The following is a 27,144-nucleotide window of genomic DNA, read 5'->3' on the forward strand; positions in this document are numbered from 1 at the left end:
TTTCAGATTTTTGGTGAACATTTGTATGAGGTTGATAGAATCTGAGCACAGAGAGTCTGGGTTTGTGTTTTATTAATGCAAGACATGTTTTAAATTAAATTTTCCCGATTTGCTATTATATATACTGAGCATAAGAAGATACTTATCGCCTATAGTTTAAACAAGTTCACAGAGTTGTCAGTAAAATGACATTTTCTTGTATTTGGTGCATTGATATTTTATTGATCAGGCGGGACAGCTAAATGACTTAGGACTGTGTGTGGCCAAAGGTTGGGACCAATACAGGCTGTCTGTCGGGGACACATGCTTCGCATCGGGTTGTAGATTGTCTTGTGAGATTCCGTCCCATTCCTCTCGCACAGCCTGGACAAGCACGTGCCTGTTCACTGGTCCCTGAGCCCTAGTCCCACATGCTGTCCCGGCTCGTCATACAGAAGTTCACTGCGGCACCACAGCATAACTGTTGGCATTCTCGCCTCGCCAGAAAGCTGTTGATACACGAGCGGCATGAGGCCGTGTTGTGTTGTAACGCAGGGCAGCCGGCAAGGTCCCAGATTAACTCAGGGCTGCTCCATCACTATGAATGATGTTCTGTCCAAACCTTCGCACCTGGACCTTGCATGTGATTGGCCTGTTGTGCACCGCAGGTACCATCTGTGCACCACACTTGCATTGCTTATATTGGCGAGAGGTGGACAGTATCTGAAGTGATCTAGTCTACACTCACACTCCGGAATACCAGTGATGCAAAGATTTCTGTTGAGAAGCGGGGCATGCTTGTTCTTTTCCAATATTCCCTCTCCATTTTTCTTCCCGTTCTTCTCTGACTTTCAAAAGGTTAAATCACCTCATCACCTTTTGCCCAATCAGCCCTTTCACTAATGGGGTAATTTGAGTTATCATGGTCAAGTTATGAATGATCAAAATGACACCAAAAATGTTTAATCATTATCCCTTTATTGACTGTGTTTTATTTTTTCTAAAAATGTGCATGCATAAAGTGATGTTCCTTCTGATGCTCAGGTGAGTTCTGTAACTAGTGTTTCTGGCATACATGTACATTTTCCTGTATGGCGCATTTGCTTATGCAATATACAACATAGATTTAAAATGTGGCAGGTGTTATTTAGTAATGCTGAAAAGACCAGCTTTGCACAGTTTTAGAACCTGTCCTCAAAATTAGGAACCAAGGTGCGAATATAGTTCCAGATTTGCCACACAATGACACAGAGCACTGCAATTCTTGATAAATGTCTTTTAATTGGCATTGATATTTTGAGGAGATAAACATGTCTTATACATCTGATTTGCATACAATGAAAGCAAAAACACACAAACACCTGAAAAGAGTTTGTTCCACTCGTAATTCATAGCCTGGGGAGGTATGAATGAGAGGCCAGATCGGGCCATGTAATAAATACTGCAAGGTAAAATGATCTTCAGCCTAGCTGAACTGGCTCTGTTGCCTTTAGACTTCATAACTGTTGTAAGCTGTCAACATCCTTCCTGAGGGTGTAGGTTTTGACCAGTGGCTATACAGACCCATTTCTTGTAATGTTGTCTTTTATTCAAGTTAAATCAGGATTGTAAGACATTACATACACAGGTGTGGTCCAGATTTAAAAATGGACACAAAACAGCTGAAATACATGGATGAATATATTCCTGAAGGGTGCAGCTCAATTCATAAGAGAAAAAAAAACCTAAGTTAATTAAACATACAGTAAACTATGCATTATAGAACTTTTCAAATATAAGGTTTGCGTCCTTTCATTTCTGGAGCAAACTATCTGTATTGCACAGCAAATGATTACCCACAGTGTCATTACAATGGAAGTCTCATCTGCAGCAAAAGCAGACTGCTCTATTGGTCGTTGGCAACTGGATGTCCAAGATGAGGAAACGGAAACATTATTGTCAAAGCTTTTTTTTTTAAGCGTTACTGTGCATTCTGCTTCGTCTTGTGTTTGAATAATGGATACTTTGGGGAGTTTTAGAGGATCCCGTAAACTTTGGGGTGGGCGAGGGATACAGTATCACGTGGACAGGAGAAAATACCAGCTCTCCTTTAGCAGGAGTTCACAGGAAATCACCAAGGTTAATAAGCCAGATCCTTGTCAGTCAGTTTCAGCCAACCCCCCCCCGCATGTGTCTGTGCTTCTGAACGTGTGGCAGCTCCCCTCCTGATGGCTCCACACTGTCCTCCAGGCAATCACACTGGACTCTGGTGCAAGGGGGAGGCCTGGAACACACAGCTGTCTCACCCCATACATAGAGGTTTTATTCCACTTTTGCTGAACAAGATCAAAATTATACCAACAACACAAAGGTTTAAAAGTTTTCTTTTTATGCAGAGTGTAAAAACAAGAAAAATTAAAACTTTTTTTCCCTAATCATAACCAATGAACTGCAGGTATTTGGCCTTCATTGTACTTTTAGGATGTTTTATATGTGCAGAAGGAACGCTTTTGCTCATTCTGTTGTCCCGTCTCCTGCTCTTTCCATCAAGTCCGGGGGAAAGGGCGCCCCCCTGTGGTCCTAGCTCTTGCGCTGCTCCTGGTCCTTCTTGCGCTGTTTCTCCTTCTGCCTCTCCAGTTTGTCCAGGGCCTTGCGCTCTTTCTCGGCGGCCGTGTGCATGTCCTTCAGGCGGCGCTTCAGCGCGCTGCGGTCCGAGGAGCTGGTGACCCCCAGGCCCTGAGTGCAGACGGGACAGAGCACACATCAGACCCAGCTGCGTTAGTCCCTCACGTGTCCCGCTGGACAGCTGCACAGCCCCACTCAGAAATGACTGATTCACGATCAGCAGAAGGTCTATAGCCCCCCTTGCAAGCACTGCCAACACTCAACCCGTTTGTCTGGTTTGCTGATTAATTAGCAGGAGTGCCGCTGACCTTAAGACTGCAACCCTAGCAAATCAGTGGCAGCACTACATGGTAGCAGTTTTCTAGTATTTCAGCTTTTGTATTTTCCTTTAAATCAACAAAGGAATATTAAGTATTTCTTAGTGCTACACAAGAAAGTTCTGAGCTGAATTGGCTGTCCTGTGTTTAAATTGCAGAATTACATTCACCTGCTCAGCATGATGGAGAAGTTGTACTACAGGAGCACTTCACCAGAAAGTGAGGTAGGTTACCAGAAACATTTGACTAATTAGGCAGGGTATTTTCAAGTCAGACATATTTCTTACTCTGATTTTGAGTTTGGCCACAATTATCCCTCATTCACTTGCAAGTAAAAGGATATTTGATGAAAAAGAAGGATACTGTCTCTATCCTTTTCTAGCCTATTAGTTGAACCATGTGCTGGAACTAATCATATATCATGTCAGTGATCATAAAGTATCTACCAAGTATAGAATTGCTTTCACAGCACTAAGACTAATGCTCTATGGATAATATCCCATGGATAGGTTTGGGTAGAGAGCTGCATCGGCATGTATAGGCTGCAAAGGGAACAGGTCATTCCATGCCAAAAGGTAAAACCCCCCTGAAGAAGGCCTCACAGCTGAAATGTTTTTTTTCTTTACTTCTCCGCATTGAATGAGCCTTTGCATATCCCATGGGTGTCACAAATGCGTGAGCTCAAGGCTCCCCAATCCATATCCTTGTCACCCCAGTGGCTTGCAAAGGCTTACACATCTACTGTGAATTGTTTGCAAGTAACCTGCAAACTTGCAACCTGTTATGATGCTTAAAACAAAAACATGTATTCAGTCCCAATTAATTAAGGGTGCAATTAAGCAACTAGATGGGGTTTTAGAAAGTTTCAGCCTGAGAATGTCTTAAAAAGCTCTATCATGTCTATTTTCCCTCTCTAACTTTGTGTAAGGCAGTTCAGGTATAGCCTGCTAGCATGTAACCTCCAAGACACAAATGACAGGTCGTTCAGAATGTAATTATTGAGCATGGGCACCTTGCAGTGTGGAGATTCAATGAGATTCAGAATAACACACAGCTCTAACAGTAAGAAATTTGGCTTGTTGCTGCACATTCCAAAGTTGCTCTTTTTCTTCCAGTAGATGGCACTATGGAACTACATCAAGATTGTATTGCAGTGCATGAAATTGTAAATAAGAGTAACTGCAGGGGTTTTGTGGAGGTCACTAATACAATCCTGACATTGTACTTGAAAACAGATCCTGAAATGCCTAAGAAAGCAAGTCAGCAGTCCCACTATCTTGCAGCTGTTGGCAGCTGTGTGTTTCTCCGACCTGCCCCATTATCAAACTGTACAACATCCAGTCTGGCATCGAGCCACACGTTTTGCATTCATCTCAGTGCTTCAACCCACAGAAAGGCCAATTCTCAAGCTGTAATACAAAACAATCCCTACAGAGGTCCGTGCTTTTTCTCTGCTCATGACAAAGAATTTGTTGTGCAGCTGTGGCCTGAACTGGAGCAAAGCTGAGCCGTTTCTGAGCTGTACTCTTAACTGTACTATGAATTGGCATGTTAATGCTAAAAGGAAGACAACAATACTGCTAGACACTGAAATACTGTGTAGAATAGTCTATTATAGGGGAATATTTTTTTGTCGGTTAATCAGGACTGGAGATTTAATCTCGATAGATCTTGCAAATGGTCACTTTTAGACCCAAATCTAAGTAGGATTTATTAAATCTTATTTCAGACACTAAAAGTGATCAGCCTCCATCCATCCCTTAGCCTAAGACAAATCCCTAACATCAATCACAAAAAATAACTCTACACTACCCTCCTCAGCACTATACTGTGCTTAAACCTGACCTTCACCCCTGCCCCTGTGTGCAGACATTGCTAATAAGTGCATTTTTAGTGAGTTTCATAAAAGGTAGACTCTGGTAGCTTTGGAACAGTGAAACTGCTCATGTTTTACTGCGATCGATACAATAAAATACAATATAACGAATTATAAACATTTCTTTGTCATCACAAAATGGGGTTGCCTTAATCGCAACAGAAAGAGCCCCACCTTACTGAAATAAGACAGCATGGATACAACATACAACTGGGAAGAAAATCCCAAACACGAAATGGAGCAGGCACCAACACACTGGATGCGGGTAGTGTGGCCATGTGCCACCACGTGGGGGCTTGATGCAAAAACACAACCACAGGCGCGGAGCTGCTGTGCAAATTTTGGACCCCTGTGGAAGGGAGGGGTAATGGACTGCGGTGCCTCCGGCCAATAGCTACAGTGCAGAGTGTGTGCTCATTTCAGTATGACGGGGCTCTGGCCTCAGCCTCGATCCCGATCCCGTGCCCACTCACCTTTAGCTTGCTCCCATCCAGCTGGAGCAGCTGCTCCCCATCGACGTCCCTGGCAGTGAACTCGGGGATGTACTGCTCCATGTTCAGGCCCTTCAGCCACTGGCACACCTGCTGAGTGCTCCAGGTCGACACCAGGCACAGAGGCTCGTCCAGGAGCTGGGGGGCACAGGTCAAAAATGGGGTTCATCTTCAGTGGTCCCTGCACCATGCTCTATACCGAGCCGCCTCACAGTGCCCCATTCGAAGGGAAATATCAGAGTCTGGCCACCACCACTCACTTAATGCACTGCCCTTGAAAGCAAAAAAATGTGCGTGCAATGTAACATGTAAGTGTAAAATTATAACGCAGGTCCCATTCTTTTCATTTTTCTGTAACTAGAAAAAGAATGACTCGCATGTACAAATGCAAGATGCATGAGGAACGTAGGGAATGGTCCTGGCGAGGCTGGAGGGGAACTAAAATGTCACCCCCCCACACATACTGGTATTTTCTTGATTGCACTCAGTGCTGGCAGAGCAAAGCAGTGATTTGCAAAGCCTTTTCCCGGTTAAGGGGGGTGATGAGCAAGGCAGCCTGCTGACTAATTAATCTGCGATGTGTTCCTTGCAGACAAGAGATGGGTTCTACACTTTCTGGGAGACGCAGCCCATGGGCCTGGTGTTCAGTCAGTGAAGGTGAGGGCAGAGCCACTGGCACTCAGCTGTATAAGTCCTTAAACCACTAATCCTCCAGCACACTGCATGGCTGATTAACACAGGGAGTTAGTTTACTGGAAGTAATTGATTTCTCAATCATTGTGCAACCGTGTCTGACACACTTGGCTTTTCAGAGGGCATGATTATTCACTAGGCAGAAGGAGTTTAACTCATTTCAAACCTGCTGTTAAGATATTTTGTAAAAAAGGCTGCCCATATTCTTGTACATTTAAAAAAAAAACCTTAGTTTAGTTCACAAAGTTGCAATGCTCATAATCAAACTTTAAAAAGGCTCAGAGATGTACAATTAAATGAACCCAGTTTTAATGTATAGTACACAAGGAGTTGTGCTGTTCTCGTGTTCTCGGTGCACTTATGATGTTCTCATCACATTGAGTATTAATGTTTTTTTTTTGCCTGCTGAAACACAGGTCTTTAAGCCTCTGCTGAAATTCAGCTCTGACTCACCTCGTCAGATGACTGGGAGAGTGTCTGGTATGGGTGCGAGGATTTGGAGTCAGCCATTGACCCACTGGACACGCGAGGACTCCGGGGACAGAAGTCATCACTTAAGGTGGACTCCTGTCGGTGGGGAGGCAAAAGCCATTAACCGATATCATGAGACCTAATGTAATCACTGGACAGCCATGCGGTAAGCAGAGCTCCATATTATATTTAATAGCTCCTCCATTTAGCTAGTGTGCACTCAACACAACCCCAAGCATGCGAAAGGCATTAATACAGCAGCTTGGCCTTGTGCATCACACACAACCTGGTGCTGCTGTCAAGTACATTTTCCTGTAGCACATATACCACACACCTACAAGAACATCACAGTACACTATGTTACAGTCCAGCTCAGTGCATTTCAGTGGTGTTTAGTTTTATGATATTGCTGTTCCAGTTGTGCCAAGGAATCTTTTTGTTTTTGCTTCAGATAAAAGATCCTTCTAAACAACTTTCAAACAACTCGCGGCTATAATTCAGCTGAGCCAGGGACCAATTATTTCAAACATCTAAAATCAAAAGTGAAAAATGAAGACGGCTTCAGCTGCTCTCCGAGCTTTGCTGACGGCTTCCTAAGCAGATCAAAGACTGGGGGAGGGACCGCATGATAGCTGACAGTCACTGCTGCGGCTGATCCAAAGTGTCCCACTGGACCACCGGGCTTATCTGCATTCCCAAATCCTAGGGAGGGTATGGAAGCACAAGGAATCTGCAGTCTCTGTGGGACCAGCTATCCCACACAAGCCATGCTGACCTTGGTCATCACATATCGTGTTTAATCTCTCCCATTATGGAGGAGCAAAGCCAGCTTGATTAAACAGAACAGTCCACAGGCCATGGGACTGACCATTTGAGGCAGGATGGGGTGGAAGTTCAACTTCGATCTGCTGTTTTTGCGTTGGTATCCTTCGTATGTCTATGCATATTCTTAACATCTGAATATCAGGTGCTAATTAATGCTGGGCTGAATGAGAGCTATCGTGGGATTCTTCATAGGCGATGGGTCTAAAATAATTAAAACCAGCCAAGACCAAAACACTGGCCTTATAAAGAACTTAACCTGGAACCACACTAGTGGTTTCAAATTAAAGCACCTGGTATGCAGTTACACTCTGCACAAACAACTAGGGACACGTGTCCACATCCATCCCTCGTCCTCTGTGCTCGTATTTCTTACGGGCACCCATGTGTATAATAAAAACCTGTGTTTCAACTGTGCACAACCAGCAGAGGTGTTTTTCCTAATGCAGGCTTATTAGAAAGCTATTTTGCTACACTGCTAGGGAACATTTAATGGACCTGTTTTCATGGGAGGTTTTAATTGCTTTGTAGATCGAGGCTAAGAGGACACCTCTAATCCGTAAACACAACAAATGGTTTTACATTAGGAGCAGAGCCGCTCACCTTACAGCACAGCACATTAGCACAGGACTGATCACCTTCCATCTAGCAGCCAAGGGCTGATGATAGCATCCTGGGATATTATTATGCCTTTTATCCTTACAATACATACAAATGTGTATTTTTTTTATTTAATAACCAATGATCTTATAAGTGCGGCGGTGTATTTTTTTGTGTGTGATAAATGATCATATCAGTTTGGAATTGTTTAAGGCTGGTCTCAAGGCATGACGTGAACCTGCAGATGTGCACATATGAAGACCAACACCTGGAAGAGCCATGAGGTCCACAGAACTGTAGAGTATCCTGTACTGGGTGAGTTTATATACTTGCAGTCGCCCCGGAGAAAAAATATCTCTGTAAAAGTCTGTCTCTGAGCATCCGTGTGCCCTATGGAATTTAAGTCAGCCGCACAGACGTTTCCAGACAGGTTCATCTCGGAGATGCCTGGAAGGATTTATGCTTGTCCTGAACAAGTAGTGGCCCAGACCTACTGCCTGTTAGTAGCCTGATCTGTGACTCTGCCTGCTTTGAGGCAGTTTAGGCTCACTGCACTTGAATCTGGCACAGGGGACAAGGAACTAAAGCACTCTTCTGGTCACTCTGCTAGCCATGGCCTGCCCTTCTGTTTAACGCAGTGGTTATCCACTATCACTGCAGCCTGCGCCCCTGATTAAACAGCACTGACGCAGGTCAGTTCTTTAAAGCTTAGACTATGGAATGAAAGGACAGTAGAGACCCAATTATTTAACCTAAACGGGACCGATAATATGTTGAATTGTTGGATAATCGAAAATGTCAGATAATGAAGCACAGTATAAGTTTGAAATCTGGCTTATTAATCTACTGTAATACTAAAATAAGAGTATAGAACTATCATTAGTTATTATTTTAAAAAAGGAGTGATTGGAATCTGTTTCCCTGATGTGCTTCTCTCCCTTGCGGCTAGCTCTCGCCAGCGTCTGGGTAACACAACATCATTAGAGTTGTCTCCTCTTGTTGTTGAACGAAAGCCATTGCTGCTTCGAGAGCCTTGGCCCCTTTGCTATGACGGATTCTCACTGAAAGAACTACTTTCTCTTCTCACTTGGTCATGTTTCTCAAATAATACATTTATATTAAGGGAAAATACAGTAGGAACAATAAAACACATTCATTGTATGTACAGTACAAAAATAAAATACTGTATGCTTTAGCGGCTGCACCGTCTCCTTAGCTATGCGCACGCTCATAGTATATAGCATGTTGATTGGCTATGTCGGATAATGAGACCCGACTATTTTAATTTTGCAATAAAATTAACAATGCATGAAAAAATGCTTTGAAAAAAAAAGATTACCTTAAAATACTCAGGTTTAGTAAAACAAAGTAGTTGTACTTGCATGCCTGTGCATAACGTGTGTTCTCAATGATTTACCTTCCTGTGTGTGCACCCCGAGTTAAGGACCACTTAACTAAGTGTGCTTTGCTCTTCGTTTTCTCTCCAGGGCCTGCTGCCCTCACCCCAGAACCCCAAGCCCCCACGCTCACAAACACCGGCACTGGAGTTACCAAGGTAACAGTGGGACCGAAAGTGGGTCAGCAGCAGCCCTCACACGGCCCCGCTCGTTTATAACGCCATGCTAACGAGCAGCAGCCTCACAAAAATACCCAGCCTGAACCTGGTGGCGTGAGAGCTTCCCAGACACCAGGGGCTACTGTTCACCCCAGGTCTAGTTCAGGCAACTCTGGCAGGATTTGTTCTGATAATCTTATGGGTCTATCATTAATATCTTACAATATAGAACAGAATTATACATGCTAATTATGTATGGGGGGGGGGGGGGTTTATTGAAAAGGATTTCTTTAAAATCCCATGCTGTTGTTTAGAAAACTACTTTATTCCTGCTGCTAGAACAACAGCTACTTCCAGTAATTTAAAAGTAAAATAAATCTTCTGTTCCTTAAAGTGTTAGTTTAAAATATTTTATTGCTGTGCTAGAGAATTAATAGTTTTGCCAGCTTAGTGTTTGTTGGTTAAAAGTGTCTTTACCTATTTTTTTTTTATTCGGTTGTTTAAACTGAATGGGCAGGTTACAAACATGGTCCAGACGCCATTTAAAGCAAATGCTCCCAACTGAAAAGGTAAAGTACAGGTTAATATTTCTGGCTGTTGTGTTGTGTTAAGTCAGGACAGACTTGGTTTAACATTTGCAGTTGTTTGAAAAGTAAACCAAAAGAGCTGACCAATGTCTGGAACACAGACATCAATCTGCCTCAACATGTGGAGTTAACTGTATTGGACTCGTGACTGACTTTCATTAAATTACCCTTAAAATCCCCATAATTAAATCTGCCTCCCTCAGCTTTGTATCTGTGAGTCTCAGTACTGAAGCGGAGTCTATTGCACTGGCTTCAGAATTCCCACTTACAGAGCACTTAGTTTCAGCACTATTACATGACAGCTCTCAGGACATTTCTGTTGATGCTGGAGTATTGATGCCACTGGCTCACACCTGAAATTGACTTTTTCAGTATCCCGGTGATTTTAAACTCGGGTGGATTTGGTAATTAAGGCAAAGAGCAGCTAAAACTTATTAGTTTTCCTCCAAATGTATGCTTGTGTTTATTGCCAGGAAATGGAAATTTCACATGGCACAAATTACTTTTTGATGGGGGGGGATCGCAAACAAAATTGTCTTAATTGTGATGTAGATCTGCTCAGCTGTAAGCTATTAAATTCCAGAATAAAAACAAACAAATCCCTCAGTTCATTAAATGTTATTGTTCAACCCCCAAATACAATTAGACAAGCTGAGACCTAATTATGTAATTGTCTTCACGATACCTCAAGCCAGTGTCTGTTTAATCAGACTGCGGCAATTACAATGGACACAAAGTGCTGTAGCACTTTAAAGGGAATATCTGACATTTCACTCCTGCATTCCTGTGTCTGGTCCTGAGTTTTTTTTGCTCCTATGGAAACAGCGAGGACTCGGCTCTTCCCCCCCGTTAGGCAAGAGACAAGCAGGCTGACAGATTGGGTTTGTGCGCCGTCTGGGAACAGAGATGTGCTTTTGAAACATCTGAAAAAGAAGAGGGAGGCTTATAGCTCTGACATTTTCTTCCTCTTCTTGTTTTAATTTAAAATAAATAAAATAAAATGATTCTTATTATACATAGAGTCCAGTATTTTTTTGCACATTTTAGAAGCAGTGTTAAAAGGTGTGGTGTGGAGGTGAGCATCGCTGTCCCACAGCTCTGGAGTCCAGGGTTCAATTCTGAAAAGGGATTCCTTGCGTCTCTTAGAGACATGCTTGCTTGGTAAATTAATCCCTCTGAATTATCCCATACATCCCGTCCAGAGTGTAGCCCTACCACATGCCCTGTTCTTCTGGGTTTATTCTCACAGAAGGCATAACTGAAACATACGCTCTGCCATAAAGGGACTGTGCTGGATTTCTGTTTCGGAACACACACCTTTTTTCCCCATTTAAGACTGCAAGCTTGTTGGCCTTTTACAGTACGTTGGTGCAGATTCTAGCCCATTCTTGCTGGAATTTGTCTTGCCGCAGACTATAATTTACAGCCCCTAAATCTGGGGCTATTACAAGCTTTATAGGAGCAGGGCAAGCAAGTTAGAAGAGCCTCCAAGATCAAGATGCCTCCAGGTGCGCGTGCGCCGTGGCCTACCTGAGAGTTGGACTTGCGGGGGCTGCAGCTCTGGGACGCGGTCTTGGGGGAGCAGGAGGGGGTACTGCTGGAGGAGGCCGACCCCTTTGTGCTGTCGGTAAACCAGGAGAAAGGCACGAACGGGGACCCTGAGGACCGGGAGGGGCTCTCCGACGGCTCCCTGCAGGGGACACACAGGGGGAATACATGGCAGGGCAGTGGAGCAGTGGCACGTGAATGAGTGGAAACATGAGCAGGGGTACTGCAAGACAGCCTTGACTAGGCTACACTGGGAAAGGGGGTGACCCCCTCTAAATCATGGGTTATTTAAAACATTAGGAAATGATAAAAAAAACAAGCAAATAAGCAAAGTAGGACTTAAATCGATGAGCACAAGTAGGAAGGAAATCTAAATGCTAGCAAGGATAGAAATTATTGAGCCCTAAAACCAAACCTATATAATAAATTATAATAGAATTGACAATAACTGCAAGACTGAAAAATAAGCTGCATGTGTCACCGGCTGCCATCAGTTCCCAGTAGGTACATGATGTGATGAAGCACACCCATCCTAAGTCCTTTTCTATGTAGTAGCTGCTGTTAATCACCTGTAAAGTACTTAACTATGAGCGTGCAGGCCCATTAAACAGCGACTATGTGCACATGGATTGACTGTACCGCTCCTGCGGTGCCACTGAGACGTGAGCTGGGGTGCCAAGCATCTTACCTGCTTCCCACTGATAACCTATTGGACTTCTCCTTCCTGACCTTCCCATAGGAGCGGCGCAGTGTGACCCTGTAGGAGGAAGGGAGAAGGTGACTAATCCTGCAGAAATTAATCTTTAATCACCTCTACCTTGCTGTTACTTTGGCCCTTTTTTTTGTGCAGGGGATTCACCATTTTTAAGTGTACCAGTCAGTGTTTGTCCATGCAGTGCAGAGACCAAGGAGTCTCTGCCCTTAACCCTGATCGAGTGGCTCACCCCAGATCCAGGAATCTTCTCTTGGTCTTCTTGTCCAGGATGACCGTGGGGCTCCTGGGTTCTGCAGGGCTAGTGTCCCGGCTGTCATCTGAAACACCAGCACAGCCATGACACCTCGAGGGTAATCCAGTATCCCTTTGATGGGATACAGGAAACTTAACTATGTCACAGCATTAACTGCAGCCCACAGCAATACACTCTCCACTGCTCAATATGTGTTCTCTAGCACTCACATAATGTACAAGCCAATACATATTGACATTTAACAAAGTGTTGCCACTTCTGTGCGTTTCATCCAGACAGGATGATACAATACAAATAGAGTCTTATATAGCACCCTTCATGTCTGCACTTCCCAGAGGGTATAACGAAAATAAAAGCTAAAAAGATGCTGTGAAATTGAAATTAAACCCATCTACTATACTGGAGTTTCCAAATGTGAGCTGGAAGGGAGCAGTGAGAAAAGAGCAAGACAGCTGAAAGCCCCAGTGTCCAGCTGTTTTCAAAGGGTGGTTGTGTGAGTCAGGACAAGGGTCCCTTACCGCTGGTGACACAATCATCATAACCTGACAGAAAAGGTTGTGTGACCTCTACCAAGATGTGACACCTGCTGTGATGTGGACTAAGGGTCACACGGCCTCTACTGCAACACCTAACAGTTTACATTGCCTCTACTACGATGATAAAGAGCCTGTGTCATGTATGCTACAATGTCCACTGGAGACACTATCTGTTAACTGTGGAAAAAGAGAAAGTTAATGTAACAATTCTCTTGTACACTAACACTGACTTACAGCAGTATTTGATATGTTTATGCACACGCTAACCACAGTGCTGAAATAATTATGATGTACACACGATAAGTATTATTTATGGTTTCAGGATGGACAAACAGCTGAATACTGTAAAAAAACATTAAAGTTTATTATTATTATTATTATTATTATAATACCTTCCCATTCAGAAATAAATTTAAACTTGCTAACTTTTTTTTTGTGGGGTCTGGATCACTCTACCAAGCCTCCCTTTTAAAGTCCACACCCCAGCTTCTTTCAAGAAACAGCTGGATGAGATTCTCCAGTCAGGACAGTAGGAGGGCACTTCTCTGCACAAAGGGTAGTGGCAATTTAAAAAGTTAACCTCCCCTCTTGTTAAAGTCTATTTCGAGAAACAGATTACATTTTCAGCAATTTGCTAAAAGCTAGATATGGCCCAATGGTCTCTTCTCTTTTGTGATCTTATATTCCTATTGGGGTGGTATCTTTGTCAAGCATGTTCTCTGTGTGTTCATGTGGGTTTTCACCAATTGCTCTGGGGTCCTCCCATAGTCCAAGACATACCAGTACGTTAACTGGCTTCTGGGAAGATTGGCCCTGGTGTGAGTGCGTGGTTTGTCTGTGTGTGCCCTGTGATGGACTGGGGTGCCGTCCAGGGTGGATCTCCCTTGTGACCCTGTACCAGATGAAGCTGGTTCAAACAAGTGTAGAACGGGGATTTGAGGTGTGCCCACAGCACGCCTCGTACCTTCGCTCTCCGTGCGGCGCTCCCTGCGCATGTACACGGGTGAGCCGTCGGAGCTGGGGCAGGACTTGGAGGGCGAGCTGGTGGGCGTGGAGCCCAGGGCCTCCTGGGACGAAGCGTTGGTCAGCTGCTGGTAGCGGGCACGGGAGGCAGGGGGCGCTGTCTCGCCCTCCTCTAGGCTGCGGCGCACCACGGAGGTGTCGAAGGAGAAGGCCGGGCCCCGGTGGACGGGCGAGGAGGACAGCAGGGAGTCTGGAGAGGGCGAGGAGCGCAGCGCGGAGTGCAGCGGCGAGCGCATGCTGTGAAGCGGGCTGCCGTGGCTGTCCGACGACTGCAGCACACGCACACAGACGAGAGAGAGCAGAGGTCACTAAAATGGTTAAATGAAAATTGGGAAGTACTAAAACAAAATGCTTGCATTTTATGACAAAGTAACAATTGCAGCTTCAAAACATATTTGTTTTTATCTCTCCAAAGTTAAGCTGAAATAAGGCAGTTGTGAGCCAGGACTATTTGACATAAGTGGACTACTAGACCACAGTGAATAACACCCACACTGTAATAATACTTTCCTGGGCCAAGAGGTTTATGAGTGGCACTAGGGTGAGTGTGGCTTAGTTGTAAAATAACAAACAGCAGACAGAAGTGGGAAGTATAGGGAAGTGAATTTAAAACCAAGAACAGAGGTCACTTTACGCAAAGGGTTGTGGAAGTGTGGAGCAAGCCACCCAGCTGCTTTGCTAAAGCAGAAACCTTGGCTTCAATCAACAAACGGCTGCTAACTATGATGAAAGAAGCCACTACATGGAAACAAGCCGGGTGGGCTAAATGGCCCATGGAGATCGCCAGGACAGTCCCTCTGAGGGGCGCGCGGCTTTGCGAACCTTCCTCTCCAGGCTCTCGTCGCCCTCGGTGGAGCTGACGCTGTCCCGCAGGCGCGAGCGGGAGGGCCGGTGCCTCCTGGACTTGACGGACAGCTGGGCGCGGGCCTTCTGCAGACTGCTGTCCAGGAGCTCCGTCTCCGGAATGGCCTCGTTAAAATCTGGGGGGGCGACGAAATGCAGGAGAAAACGTTACAGCGTGTCCTGCGAACACTGTAGCAGGGGTTCCCAGTCCTGGTGCTGGTGACCTCCACACCTGCTGGCTTTCATTCCTCCCCTCCTCCGCGAGATGACTGAGGCCCCACTTGAGCCAAGAAGTTGCTTCACTGGGATATTTGCACTTTGTGCACAAACTCACAAGTTTGGGATTTTATTTCATTAAAAAAATACCTCAACACGGTGAAGAGCTCCAAAATTTTTAAGAGCTGGAAACAGTTCAGATTAATCTAAGTATTATTAAGTCAAAGAAGGCCTTGATTGTGTGAATCGGAGCTCGGCTGGAACACAAACCAGCAGGTGTGTGTGGGTCACCAGGACCATGATCGGGAACCAGTGTCTTTTAGTCACATGGCCAACCAGCAGAGGGCAAAAATGCTGAAAAATTAATTAAAACTAAGCCAGTATTGACAAAGTAATCACTAAAAATAAAATTAATTAGGTACAGTGATTAAATTTAGCGAAATATAGCCAAGTAGGGTAATAAAGTGATCTTCTTGACAGCAGTGATGTAAAATAAGACACCTCTGCTCAAAAAAGTTCTTTTTGTGGGATACTGGTAAAAGTGGGCATTAAGCAGGCCCAGCGCCTTTCCTGGGCTGATCGGTGAAAAGCCTTTCTCCTGTTGTTCTCTCCTTAAGTCATACAGCTGTTGTGGTAGTGAATTCCTAGCAAAATAAATGAAGAAATTGATTTAAAAGAAGCTGAGGATGAACACCGTGTACTGGCTTTCAGAGTATTCAGTATGACCTGGATTTGATCTGTTGATCTTATTGTGAAAACAGGCCACATCTTGTTACTGCCCAGTGCCCAGTCCACCCCTCTCAGTCTGCCCCACTGGAAATCGAGTCAGTGGATTGTGTCCTTACGCTTCCCTGGTGTCAAAGGCACTTTGATTGAGGGGCTGCACACTCGCTTACTCTGCCTGAGGATGGGAAGGCGGGGAGTAGGTTTTTTAAGGTTCATTTTTACTGATGGATTTATTGAGTCAGTATCCAGAATAAACCACCCACAGAAAAAGAGGGGTGAAAAATTTCTCCCTCTTTCAGAAAATGGGCTGTCCCTTTTCACCGAGCTGAAAACAATACAGAAACAACTGAGATGAGCAGCCCGGTTTGCATTAACTGATCAGACGTTTTTCTCCCCCTTTTTTGAGAAAATTGGATAGTCGTATCCCTACCTAACGGGTATAAGCTAACATGACAAAGGCATGGATCCTTAGCACAGTACCACCAAAAAGGAAAGGAGGAAAAATACGAGAGAGAAAAAGATAAAGAAGTGATTTAAAAAGCATATTTGTATGGAAGCAATAGCAGTATGGTTTGCATCATGCTGTACGACTCCCCTCTGTGCCATCACCAAATTATAGTACTGATCTGGGTGACACGCAGATCAACTGATTCAATTCTTTCTTCATTATAATTAAGGGAGAACTTGGACACATGGACAAGATAGGAGAGGACAAGACAAGCAGCATCAGACATTACAGCTCACTGTGGAACATACACCACTAATTCTTCCCCATAGCCTGATCTCGGTAGATCCCAGAGGATCAGCAAGGCCGGGCCTGGGCGGTATTGGGATCTGCATAGTGCAGCTGAATGTGCACTGGTAGACCAGTAGTTGGGCCTGTTAGATATGGACCAGAATTTCTAAACTATTGCCCCAGAATAGTGACCAGACACACTGTATCGGGACGAAGTGCTGTACTTCAGATGATGTTAAAGATCCCGTAGCTGACTGTAAGCATGGGGCGGCTCCCAGTGTCCTGGATAAATTCCTCCTTGTTAAACAGGAGAAGTAATTTCTCCTTTCTCCACCTGATCTGCTGTGGGGATGCAGGTAAAAAAAAGTTAGCTCGCATTGCCTTCCTATATGTGAAGCAACCTGGGATAGAAAGTGCTCTGTAATTCCAAGGAATTATTATTAGTTACATGCTCTGATCCTACAGCACCTAGGCTACAGCAGCTCTTCCATAGCCCAACCCCTGAGTGCAAACTAACCCCACTGAAAGCACCAGATACCATTTGGCGAAAGAGAAAAAAAGTTTGTTTTTGATCCTGTCCGACTTCTTCATAAAAGATGATTGACGATTTGTTAATTAAGGGGGGGGTTGGATTAACTACCTCGGGGTTTCTATCTTTGCTTCCTGCTTTCAACACTGAAGTCTCTCGGCTGACGAGCCATTCAGTTAGTATCGAGCAGCAGGCGAGAGTGGGGAAAGCTAGCACTAGCAGCGGATACATTTTTCACTGCCAAGACAAAATCCCAGAGGAAATGTCTCTCTTTGTATCGGAACCTCGGCTATTCCCTGCGCCTTTTCTCGGATTTATAATAAATGAAGGTTGCTCAGCACAGAGAGGACGACTGTGTTTGCTGAACAGCGGGTCTGATCATATAGTTACTTACATTATATAGAGTTATCACAGCTTGTGCATTTCTGTACACAAGAAGAAACATCTAATCAGATATCCCTGTCAGATGATAGCAATACCAATATTTTCTCAGCTGGCAAAGACCTAGGGATACAGAGACAGGAGATCAAGTTTTGCACAACTCAATAGCTAAACCCGTTAAAACCGAGATAAAGTAAGGCAGAAGGCATTTTTCAACAGGAGAAGAATTTGTGGCAAATCATTGTTGCTTTCTAAAGACTTAGACAAACAAGATGCGCAAGTTATTCAGTTAAGTGCAGGAGGGATAAGTCAAGTCAATCTCACACAGCCTCATCATTACGAAATGAGCTCTATATATCGAACACAAATGCCTCCTTTCACATTCGTCTCAAGCATCACTCCTCCAGCCCATCGCCACCTTGCAGCGGCCCCCTGGTCACTCACTCTGAATGGGGCTCAAGCCTCCCATTAACCGAGCGGGTCAACCCTGACTTACAGCATCTAGCCAAGTATCGCAAACATCCACAAAGCATTCCACTTTTCCATGTCATTGTCCCTAGAGAACTGAAGAGTACAAACTCCTCCTCAAAACAGTGCAGTAACAAAACGAATAAACAAGTTACCATCTCTGCCCTGGGAAATCATAAAAAAGCATTTGTCCCACTTCTTCCCTGTAGAATTTAGAACTAGCCACACTAAACCTATGCCAGATTCCTAGTGTCCCAACCACCCACGGCTGTCTCGTACAGATAATCCTCAAAGTCAGCACTAATCCTGGTGTCCGCACTCCCAGTGTCTGTCCGCCACCCACAAAGTTCTCCGGCACTTGAAAGCAGGCAACGCTGTTTCTTCAGTCGCTGAACCAAAATCTTTGAAAGCAAATGGCAGTCTACCCTGTGTATTTAAAGACTACAGACCCACACTGGGTGACTAATCTGATGAATCCCTCACTGGACTGCAAGACGTGTTCATTCTCACACCATATGTTTTTATATGTTTTAGCTGCAGGAAGGGGGAGAAGTTGTGCTTTATAAAAAAATGCACAATAAAAAAAGTCAGAAAGATTTAGTTCTAAATTATTATTTTCTATAATTCAATTTCAGTTAGCTGAACTTTGTGTTTTTAATATATATATACCAGTAATTAAAACTCCATACACAAGTACCCTTACACACAGTTATTAATAACTGCATGACCTTACTGGCAGACAGTAAAATGCTAGTCAGGCATGGAGGGGCAGAATAAACCAACACACAAGCCACAGGACTATGGCTGGGCAAACCATATATGCACCACAGCAAACGATCACACAGGAAATGTTAATTGTTGTGTTGATCTCTTGTATCGATCCATCAGTCTGCACTTGGCCTTACTGATCAGCGTTTTACCTCCTGCCAGGTTTGGTCTCCAGATCTCAGGTTAAGCAGAGCCCACCGAAGGACAGCCCCATACCTTCAGTTTCCCGGCTTGCTGCAGTCGTGGAAGGCATTAAGGACCACAAACGAGGCACTAGCACAATACATGCTAACTTTGTGTAGAAAAGCATCTATGCTCTTGTGCTTTACTCCTTATTGCTCTCATGCTCATTTACAGCAACCCAGGCAATGGTCAGGGAAGTCCACACGATCAGCAGCGCTCAGTCCCCATGCAAAACAGCACTGCCATCAGCTGAGATTCATCAGGCAGAACTAGCTGGGGCTGTGGATTGGCGTTGCAGTCTGCCTCTCATAGTAAGCACTGCGTTACGCTCGACAAATGAGACAGATTTCATCTAGCACAAATTACAGTAGCTTAGCTTTTGGTCTAGTTCCTCTTTTATCACTGGGCCGACAACATTATGAATGAAATGAAGACCCAAGCAGTAACTGCAACAGCTGCACCTTCCATCCCCAACCAATGTGACGCTTTGACAAAAGAAGCTATCTGTTCCAATGGTCTAAAAGGCAATTTCCTATCCAATTCCCCAAATGAAATTATATCCGTGATGGCTGTCTTTGTGGCTTTTATAGGCACTTGTCACAACTTACTCCCCTAATGGATCTGCAGAACAGTCTAACACAAGAGCCTTCATTGGCTTCGAAACATCCAAAATAAAGTAAAGCAACTCTGGCACGCACACGGGGAGAAAGTGATGTTTTAGGGGACAAACCGACCAACAAACGAATCCTCATAGAGTCGCGCACGCACGTCTAAGACAAGCATCACAAATCCACTCCTATCGATTATGACCCACTGATACCAGAGAGGGTATAGTGAGATGCTATTAAGATGTCAGTATTAGGAGATCACAGGCCTGACTAATGGGTAGCTATTCATCAGCAAGAAAGAACACTCATTTCCGGTGCAGTAATTGCACTACAGGCACAGCGTACACTCTGCCTGTGCCTTCTAATTGCTCACACAGGAGACAGCTGAAGGCTTCCTTCTGATTCTTTTTACAGACAGGGAAGGGCTTGAAAGTCCTTATTATTGCAGCACCTGATGCTGCTATCCTTAAAAAACACATCCCAGGAGATCGCTTTGTTTTCTTTGAAGCAGAAGAAATTTATCAGAACGTGGATTTAAAAAAAAAAAACTAAATGGTTACGAAAACCTCAATATTTGCAGTTTTTCCATCAATGTTTCAGTCTTGGGGCTCTGAGCTTTGCAACCTCGCCAGAAGAGAGCAGGGGCTCGCTGCAGACGATCACAGCCTGGCAAGAAAAGTACCTATTCTTGTAGCAGACGTTGAGGCCGGCTCAGACATATCAGCTCCTGCTGAGGATTTCCTCCATAAGGTGGAAACAGAAGGGAGAATTTTGTGCTCCATAAGAGCTGCCAGGCAGAGAAAAAAAGCAACTTGAATTGCTTCATCTTTCTAATTCATGTTTTTTACTGAATTACAGTGCTCTTCAGAATTGCATACACAAAATACAACAAGCCCGCCAGTCTTATGTTTCATTTTTCTCATCAAGGGGTATTATGATTTTGGCATTCTAAAATTACTTATAGTTAATTAAGGTCACAGAGCAGCAAAGACACAAACTGAAGAAGAATAGCTGTGACAAGGTTACACGCCTGGAAACAGATATTTAAAGCATATTATAGCACTTTTTTCTTCTACACTTTTGTTTTGAATGTTGAGAACACAAATAATTATAACCCCAAACAACATCTGCACTCAATACGGCATCTTCTGTCAGTTTTAAATAACACATGCTACTTTAACATGTTTGGTGATTATTTCTCCCTCAGTATTCACGAGGTCATACATTACATGCTGTGCTAATCGGCGCATTTCCAGATTGCACTCGGTGGAAAAAAAAATGCATGTGTGCATGTCTTGCTGAGCCCAGGTTGTGTTGACAGATTCTCTCTTTGATCTCCTCCTGAATTGTAAGAGTAAATCACAGCATAAAACTCCAGTGTTCCTTACTACTGCTTTTTCAATACAGATCAAGTCCTCTAAAGACACTGTAATATCTTTTCATGAAGACATAAGAAGGCCCTTTGTCTACAAAAGGCAGATTATACAGAGCAGGTATGCAGATGTTGTATCACACTTATGGATGAATCAAGACACATTAGTCCCTCATGGAACCAGGGAGATCCAGGGGGATTCTGTACATATGCAATAAATCAGGGTTGCTAAGAAGCAACCAGCAAAATGGAGAGCTGACAAAAAATACTCCTGATCATTTGGATATATCGGTGTGTGCATTTTTTTACTGCATCTTTAGGATTCATTCCCCACTGCTCCACCACCTTCTCTATAATTCTATATTTGTAAAAAAAAAATTAAAGTTTTTTAGGACAAAAGAGGCAACTAACATGCGTTAACGTTCACTTGCGCGAGATGAAGACAAAGAAGCAATCAAATCAGACCTTGAGAAGCAGAGTGCCTGTGAAGCACGATGATGAATTACAGAGATTTCAAGCCATAAAGCAGGAGAACCGTCTGGAGTCACTGACATGCGATCATCAAGGCAAGACAGAGCCACGTGGCAAACTGCAAATGCGGCTCTGCTCTGCCATGACAGCAGAGTGCCAGCGGGACGTCCCCCTTCTGCCCACTCCCACAGGCGCCCTGATCAAACCGGCCCACCATCCACAGGGCACAGGGCCCCATCAGATACAGCCTCCGCAGGTCAGGGTTAGGCCTGGCCAGGGGTCATCAGCACATTTTAACTTTCAACAGACACGTTGAAAAGGGGACCTCTCTCTCTCTCTCCAGTCACTGCACCTTACAGCACCGTCGGATGTGTCTCTTTAACAAGACTTTGTCTAGAACTGCAGCTTCAGGGAGGCTCGAGAACCAGAGGAGAGAGCTGCCAGGAGCAGTGGGACTACAGTATGCTGTCTGAAGACGATCTGTGCACCACAGGCTATACAGGTGCCATGCAAGAACAGCACGAGCACACCTGGACATTCACACACCGCACACAATGATAAGAAATTCACTGCCAATCCTCTCTCAGTTTTCCTATTATTGTTCTCTTCTCAGAATTCTGTATGCCAGTGTGAATCACAAAGGATTATTTAAGCACATCAAAGAGTTGAACAAACCTAAACCAAAGAACATTATTTCAAGATGAAGAACACCGACTGCAGCACATCCTAAAGAATCAGTCATTCCAGGCCACACTGGCATATTGGCACTCTTTATCTGTAATAAAATCATGAAAATCTTTATTCCCAGGATGAATAAACATTTGGAAAGCCTTGAAGTGCTCACTGACAGATATTTCTTGATCAAGAATATAACTCTTCAAAATTTGTTGATATTTACAATTTAACAAATAATATCCCTTACACTTAACAGTTTTCTGGATAATCATATTATTGCTACAGGATGACTTTTATACAGGTAATCAATCTTTAATTAAGGTAAAAAAAAATCCTATATAAGCAGCTCTATAAAATATGTATAGCTGCTTCATTTAACTTTGACTGGTCATGTCTAAAAATGGTCTCATTGAAATTGGGGAGCATAATGCTTTTATTTTGTGATCAGTGGCTCTTGAGCAGCTACTGCTGATGGAGAGGACTGGACCTGAGCTGCAGGCTCATGGGAGAGGGTTAAAACAAATAACAGATTTATGGAGAAAACACACACTTCTTCATCCTACACAGACGCCTCAGCAGATATATCTGCCCCCACCAGGAGCACCAGAACGGCATGGCTAACCTGTGACACAAGGGTAAACTAAGGAAAACCTGCCCGCATCCACCACCGAAAGAGCCAAGAAACTAAATACACTAATGCAGAGCCATCGACGATAAATATTGAACAGACCGGAGAATAACAGAAAGTGGACCCTTCTGTGTTGTTGTTTTTTTATCAGTTTGAAACTACCACTTAGACTGGGGATTGATTTTAAATTTCTGTTGTCAGCAGATGAGGTGCTAGGAATGGCGATAAGACTTGCTCCTTAACTACAAGCCCACAGTTTCAAAACCGTAGGCTCCTGCCTGTTTACAAATCTGGGTTTCCTCTGCTGAGGTCAGAAACTCTGCAGTGCACTGCATCAAGGAAATGTTCTTGGGTATTAATGCATTGCACTCAGACACACTTGTTCACACTTTCAGAGTCTTTAAATTGCATTTTATGCATTTAATGCACTTTTGTATTGTACTATTTTGTAGGATTATTTCTACATAAACGTTTGCTGTGTGAACTTGTTGCACAGATAAATTCCTGCTATACATACACAACTGATTACAATCTGAATGTAACAGAGTGGGTTTTTATCTGCTAGACTGCCATGTTCATGAAGAAGAAACTATTGTCCTGTACATTAAGAGCAGTGCTAAACTACCACCATTCCTCAAGTGATGACAAATAGTCTTAAAGCTTCAATGTACAGGCCACTGCACAAATATCCAACCCCAAGCAGTCTATCTATCCACAGCCCACTCTGCCTCCAGCTGACAACACAGCGTGGTCTGGAAGTGAGAGAAAGGTTCAGAAATACAGGGAATCAGGCAGAACCGGCCAAGAGGATTACCTCAGCCTCTCTTCTTGTTTCCCAGAATTCATGCATCTGACGGCACGGAAAATTGCTTCACGCCAGGATGAGGCCTCTCCTGCCCCAGCTAACGCCGGCTCACTGCAAAATCGAAACTGCTGTCGAGCTTCACAAAAAGGCAGCAACCAACCAACAGCTTCTCAAAAAAGGCAACCCACAGGGATTCGAAGACGCTAACAAAACCCTTCGTCACGGGTGTCAGCAGGCAGCTGCGTCACCAGGCTGCTGGGGCCGTGCAGAGCTGCGACTGCAGCACGCTTCGTTACAGCAAGCCTCAAAACCAGGCGCTCACTTTCACCACGCCAGGTGGGCCGCCTGCAAGACCTTCACAGACGTGTGGAGGAACAGACAGTCCCCACCAGAAATCCAAACACCGCTGGATCAAGCAGCACAAGTCTGCAAGTGCAATACCTACAAAAGCTTAGCTGATTGGCATTCCACTGACGTGTCCTTATTGATCTGTACATGAATCATGAGAGCACCATTAGGCAGCAAATATTACGTTTTCTTGGGATCAGCCGGGGGGGGGTTTGGCAGCAAACACCATTCCATGACATTGCTTAACTATAACAAATGAACCCAAATGGGATAAAAACAAAAAGGCCTGCCAGCAGAAAAAACTTCCACACTGAGGACGACAACATTGACGGATCTGACCCTCGTCAGCAGCAAAGCACTTTGCAGACGGGGTGAATGGGGACTCGCAGAGCTTTTATGAGCTGTAGCCTTGCTTCTGCACGTCAGGATCCAGACTCCAGACCAGCTTCCATTAAACACTGACTGCCCCCTGGCTGCCCCCCCTCCGCTCCCGTTATTGGATTTTATACAGCTCATAAATGAATCAGGAGGAGTTAGCAACCAAGACAATTACCCGTGCTCTTCCGCCCCCCTCCTATCCCACCTACCCAGCCTCCCTCTTCGCTGCTTTTCGTGAGTGACTTCCCTGAGGACTAAGGTAGTAAAATGGAGACGGGCTGCATGATGCTCCCTCCACAACAGGGGAACATCCCTGCCAAGTGGCCGATCGTGCCACGGAGGGTGTTTTCTCTTCCTTCAGGCAAACCCCAGCCCCTGCAACAGCAGCACCGCAGCTGGTGAATGGCTTCTAAGTTCCTGGGAGTTTCCGGCAGAGCCAAAGCTGCTGTGTCTGCAGGGCGAGGTGTGGGAGATACCTTTTTATTTTGCATCTGCAATTTTTTTTTGGGGGGTGGGGGGTTTTCCCCCCGGACAAGTGTCCGGCTTTCCTTCTGCCACCACTGACCAGCAATGGAAAGCCAGCATCAGCGACAAACCCGGCCGATGCTACACTCGTCCCGTTGTAGCTGGATGCAGGGTGGAGCTCGGCTCGGGCGATCGCTGCTCTCTCGTGACATGCCGGTTCAGTAGAGGATAGCCTCAGTCCGGGCCAGGAGAAAATCAGAAAAGGCTAAGGGGGGTCTCCTCTACAACGGCATGCTAACGGGGTCTTAAGAAACTGACCCCATCCCCACCTCCAATGCTCAAGGCTTAGCAGAACAGCCAGGGAGACATGGAAACTCGAAGACAGAAAGGTTCGAATTAAACGGCAACTGCAGTCCCAACTTCGCAGACTGGCTATTAAATCTCAGCTCATTGATGTTATAGAAATGTGATTTAAAGCACTGCATAGTCATCATATTGTCACAAACCCAGGGCCTGGATGCGGCCCTTCCTGCTCGCTAGTCACTGTAACGACTACTGTGCTGTGATGTACGAGCGAGTAAATACAGGTGGTGCAGCAGACACTTCACCTCGGAAATGTTCCAACGTGATCCGCGTGCCGAGCTGGTGCTTGTCGGCAAAACCGCATAAAGGTTATTAGCGATATTTCTATTGGATTAAAACAGCCCTGCTTCTTTACAGGGCTGTATCACGTCACAGGAAGTTTTGTTGCCTCATTCTGAACCATAGAACATGCCGCTGCACATACCTGGAAATTCTGGCTATGTTGTGATGTAAACTGGAGGTTTTACAAGTTAACGTGTACATTTTACTTTCACTGTGGTTTGAAATGACTCATCAATGCTGATTCTTTCCAACCCCGAAATATAAAAATTGTGTTGCAGTTCCCCTCAAGTCAAACCTTTAATGAAGAAGAAGGAAAGTTACAAATGAGAAGAAGCCATTCAGTCCATCTTGCCTAGCAGCTAACTAGTAACTACAGTAACTAGCAGTAATTTGATCAAAGGATCCCTTCCAGCTATTTCATGATAGAAATCAAAGCTTGTTCCAAACCCCAACAACCCTTTGTGTAAAGCAGTTCCCTCCTGTTCTCGGATTTCAGTGCACTTCTACTACTGAACACAAATTACTGTTATTTATAAATGTAACCTAGCCTTAATGTCACCTGAAGGATACAATCATTCTATAGCGCTTTTTTTCCCCCCGAAGATCTGTGAAAAGGATGCAGCTACTGGTGCCCCAGAGCAGAGGGCAGGTGAACAGGGAACAGGGCACTCACCAAAGACATTCTCTGACTCCCCTCCCTGTGCAGAAGACATGGTGCAGCTGGCACTGGAAAAAAGAAAGGTGAGGGCAGTCAGACAGGAAGGAGGCCAGTGAACGTGCCCAGAAGGCCCATGCCTGAAATCAAAGAACAAAGATGAAACACTCCCAATAAAAAATGAGATATGAAGAACATTTTGAACACACTTTTGAACTATCTGCTGTGCATGTGTATATACACTTACCTGAAGAGATTAAAAACAAGCCCAAAATAATACACATCCTAGTAGCATTAAATGATGTCTGATTTTCCACTTAAACCTTTACCAACCAGACCAATGATACGCAAGAAGACCAAGATTCTTGATGAAAAAACTGTTTTGATCATGATCAGTGCAAAACTATGGAAACTTCAAATAAGACTTCTTATATTGAGAAAATCTCATGTTGGTGACTTTGCCTTGTTTTAGATGAGGTTGTAAAAAAGGCCAGAGAGCAGGTTTTAATCCTGGAGGCAGCAGAAATAAGCTTTTTGGGCATGAGTGCTCCTGGCACGTCTGCTTGCAATATATTCCTATTATTTTTTAATGCCGTCTAATATTTGTGTGCTCACGCAGATTATTTTTGTGGGGTGTAATGTTTCTAGACTTGTGTACTGTGAGTATTGCATCAAGTCAAAAGCAATTTATGGTAGGGTTGCTTTCAAAAAGATACTACTGCATAATAAACCTATATTTAACCAGATGAGTCAATTAAGAACAAAATCTCATTTCTCATGATGACCTGGAGAGCATACAAGCAAATAGACGCTGCAGAGCCAGCACTCGATGCTCTTCCTCTTTAGTGCTCACATCATTCTTATTCTGGGAATTCGGGTAACTGTCCAATGGCTGGGAAGCAAATGGTTTGACTAAGGCCAATATTATTATAAGGACAAGGTAGACAAATGCAAAGCAAAAAGTGGAAAAAAGCCCTCTTGTGCTGAGCTTGTGATCTTACAGTGAAGAAATATTTTAAAACATTACAGGCAAGATACCTAGGAGAACTACATATTATGTTGAGAATTGTTTTGCAAACAAATCTCAATGTAATCTTCTTACTAATAAGCACCCAAACCCAGAGCACTCAGTTCTAGGCATGGACTGTCTTCCTGTGGTTGGGAAAGCTCATTC

At 44.3% G+C, this 27,144-nt stretch overlaps 1 protein-coding gene across 1 annotated transcript; it reads right to left on the reverse strand.

Annotated features, from left to right (window-relative positions):
* Positions 1 to 1,240: 1,240 nt before the first annotated feature.
* Positions 1,241 to 26,110, reverse strand: samd14 (sterile alpha motif domain containing 14). The gene is made up of 9 exons (XM_088906513.1): positions 25,989 to 26,110; positions 14,893 to 15,050; positions 14,012 to 14,339; positions 12,488 to 12,575; positions 12,232 to 12,300; positions 11,526 to 11,685; positions 6,414 to 6,527; positions 5,250 to 5,405; positions 1,241 to 2,694 (listed from the first exon to the last, which is right to left on the reverse strand). The coding sequence occupies exons 1-9, from the start codon at positions 26,026 to 26,028 to the stop codon at positions 2,539 to 2,541; spliced, it is 1,269 nt and encodes a 422-aa protein (XP_088762639.1). The 5' UTR covers positions 26,029 to 26,110; the 3' UTR covers positions 1,241 to 2,538.
* Between the last annotated feature and the right edge of the window lie 1,034 nt (positions 26,111 to 27,144).

This window comes from Atractosteus spatula, chromosome 26, assembly GCF_055471065.1.
Source record: "Atractosteus spatula isolate fAtrSpa1 chromosome 26, fAtrSpa1.hap1, whole genome shotgun sequence".
Taxonomy (NCBI): Eukaryota; Metazoa; Chordata; class Actinopteri; order Semionotiformes; family Lepisosteidae; genus Atractosteus; species Atractosteus spatula.

What these genes read in the sequence shown, in the direction of transcription:
- samd14 (XM_088906513.1), bottom strand. Translation starts at nt 26,028, where the DNA reads ATGTCTTCTGCACAGGGAGGGGAGTCAGAGAATGTCTTTG. An exon ending in GCGCCGCACGGAGAGCGAAG is followed by an intron (nt 12,576 to 14,011) that starts GTACGAGGCGTG and finishes CTGGTGTTTCAG; the next exon opens with ATGACAGCCGGGACACTAGC. An exon ending in AGAAGATTCCTGGATCTGGG is followed by an intron (nt 12,301 to 12,487) that starts GTGAGCCACTCG and finishes TTCCTCCTACAG; the next exon opens with GGTCACACTGCGCCGCTCCT.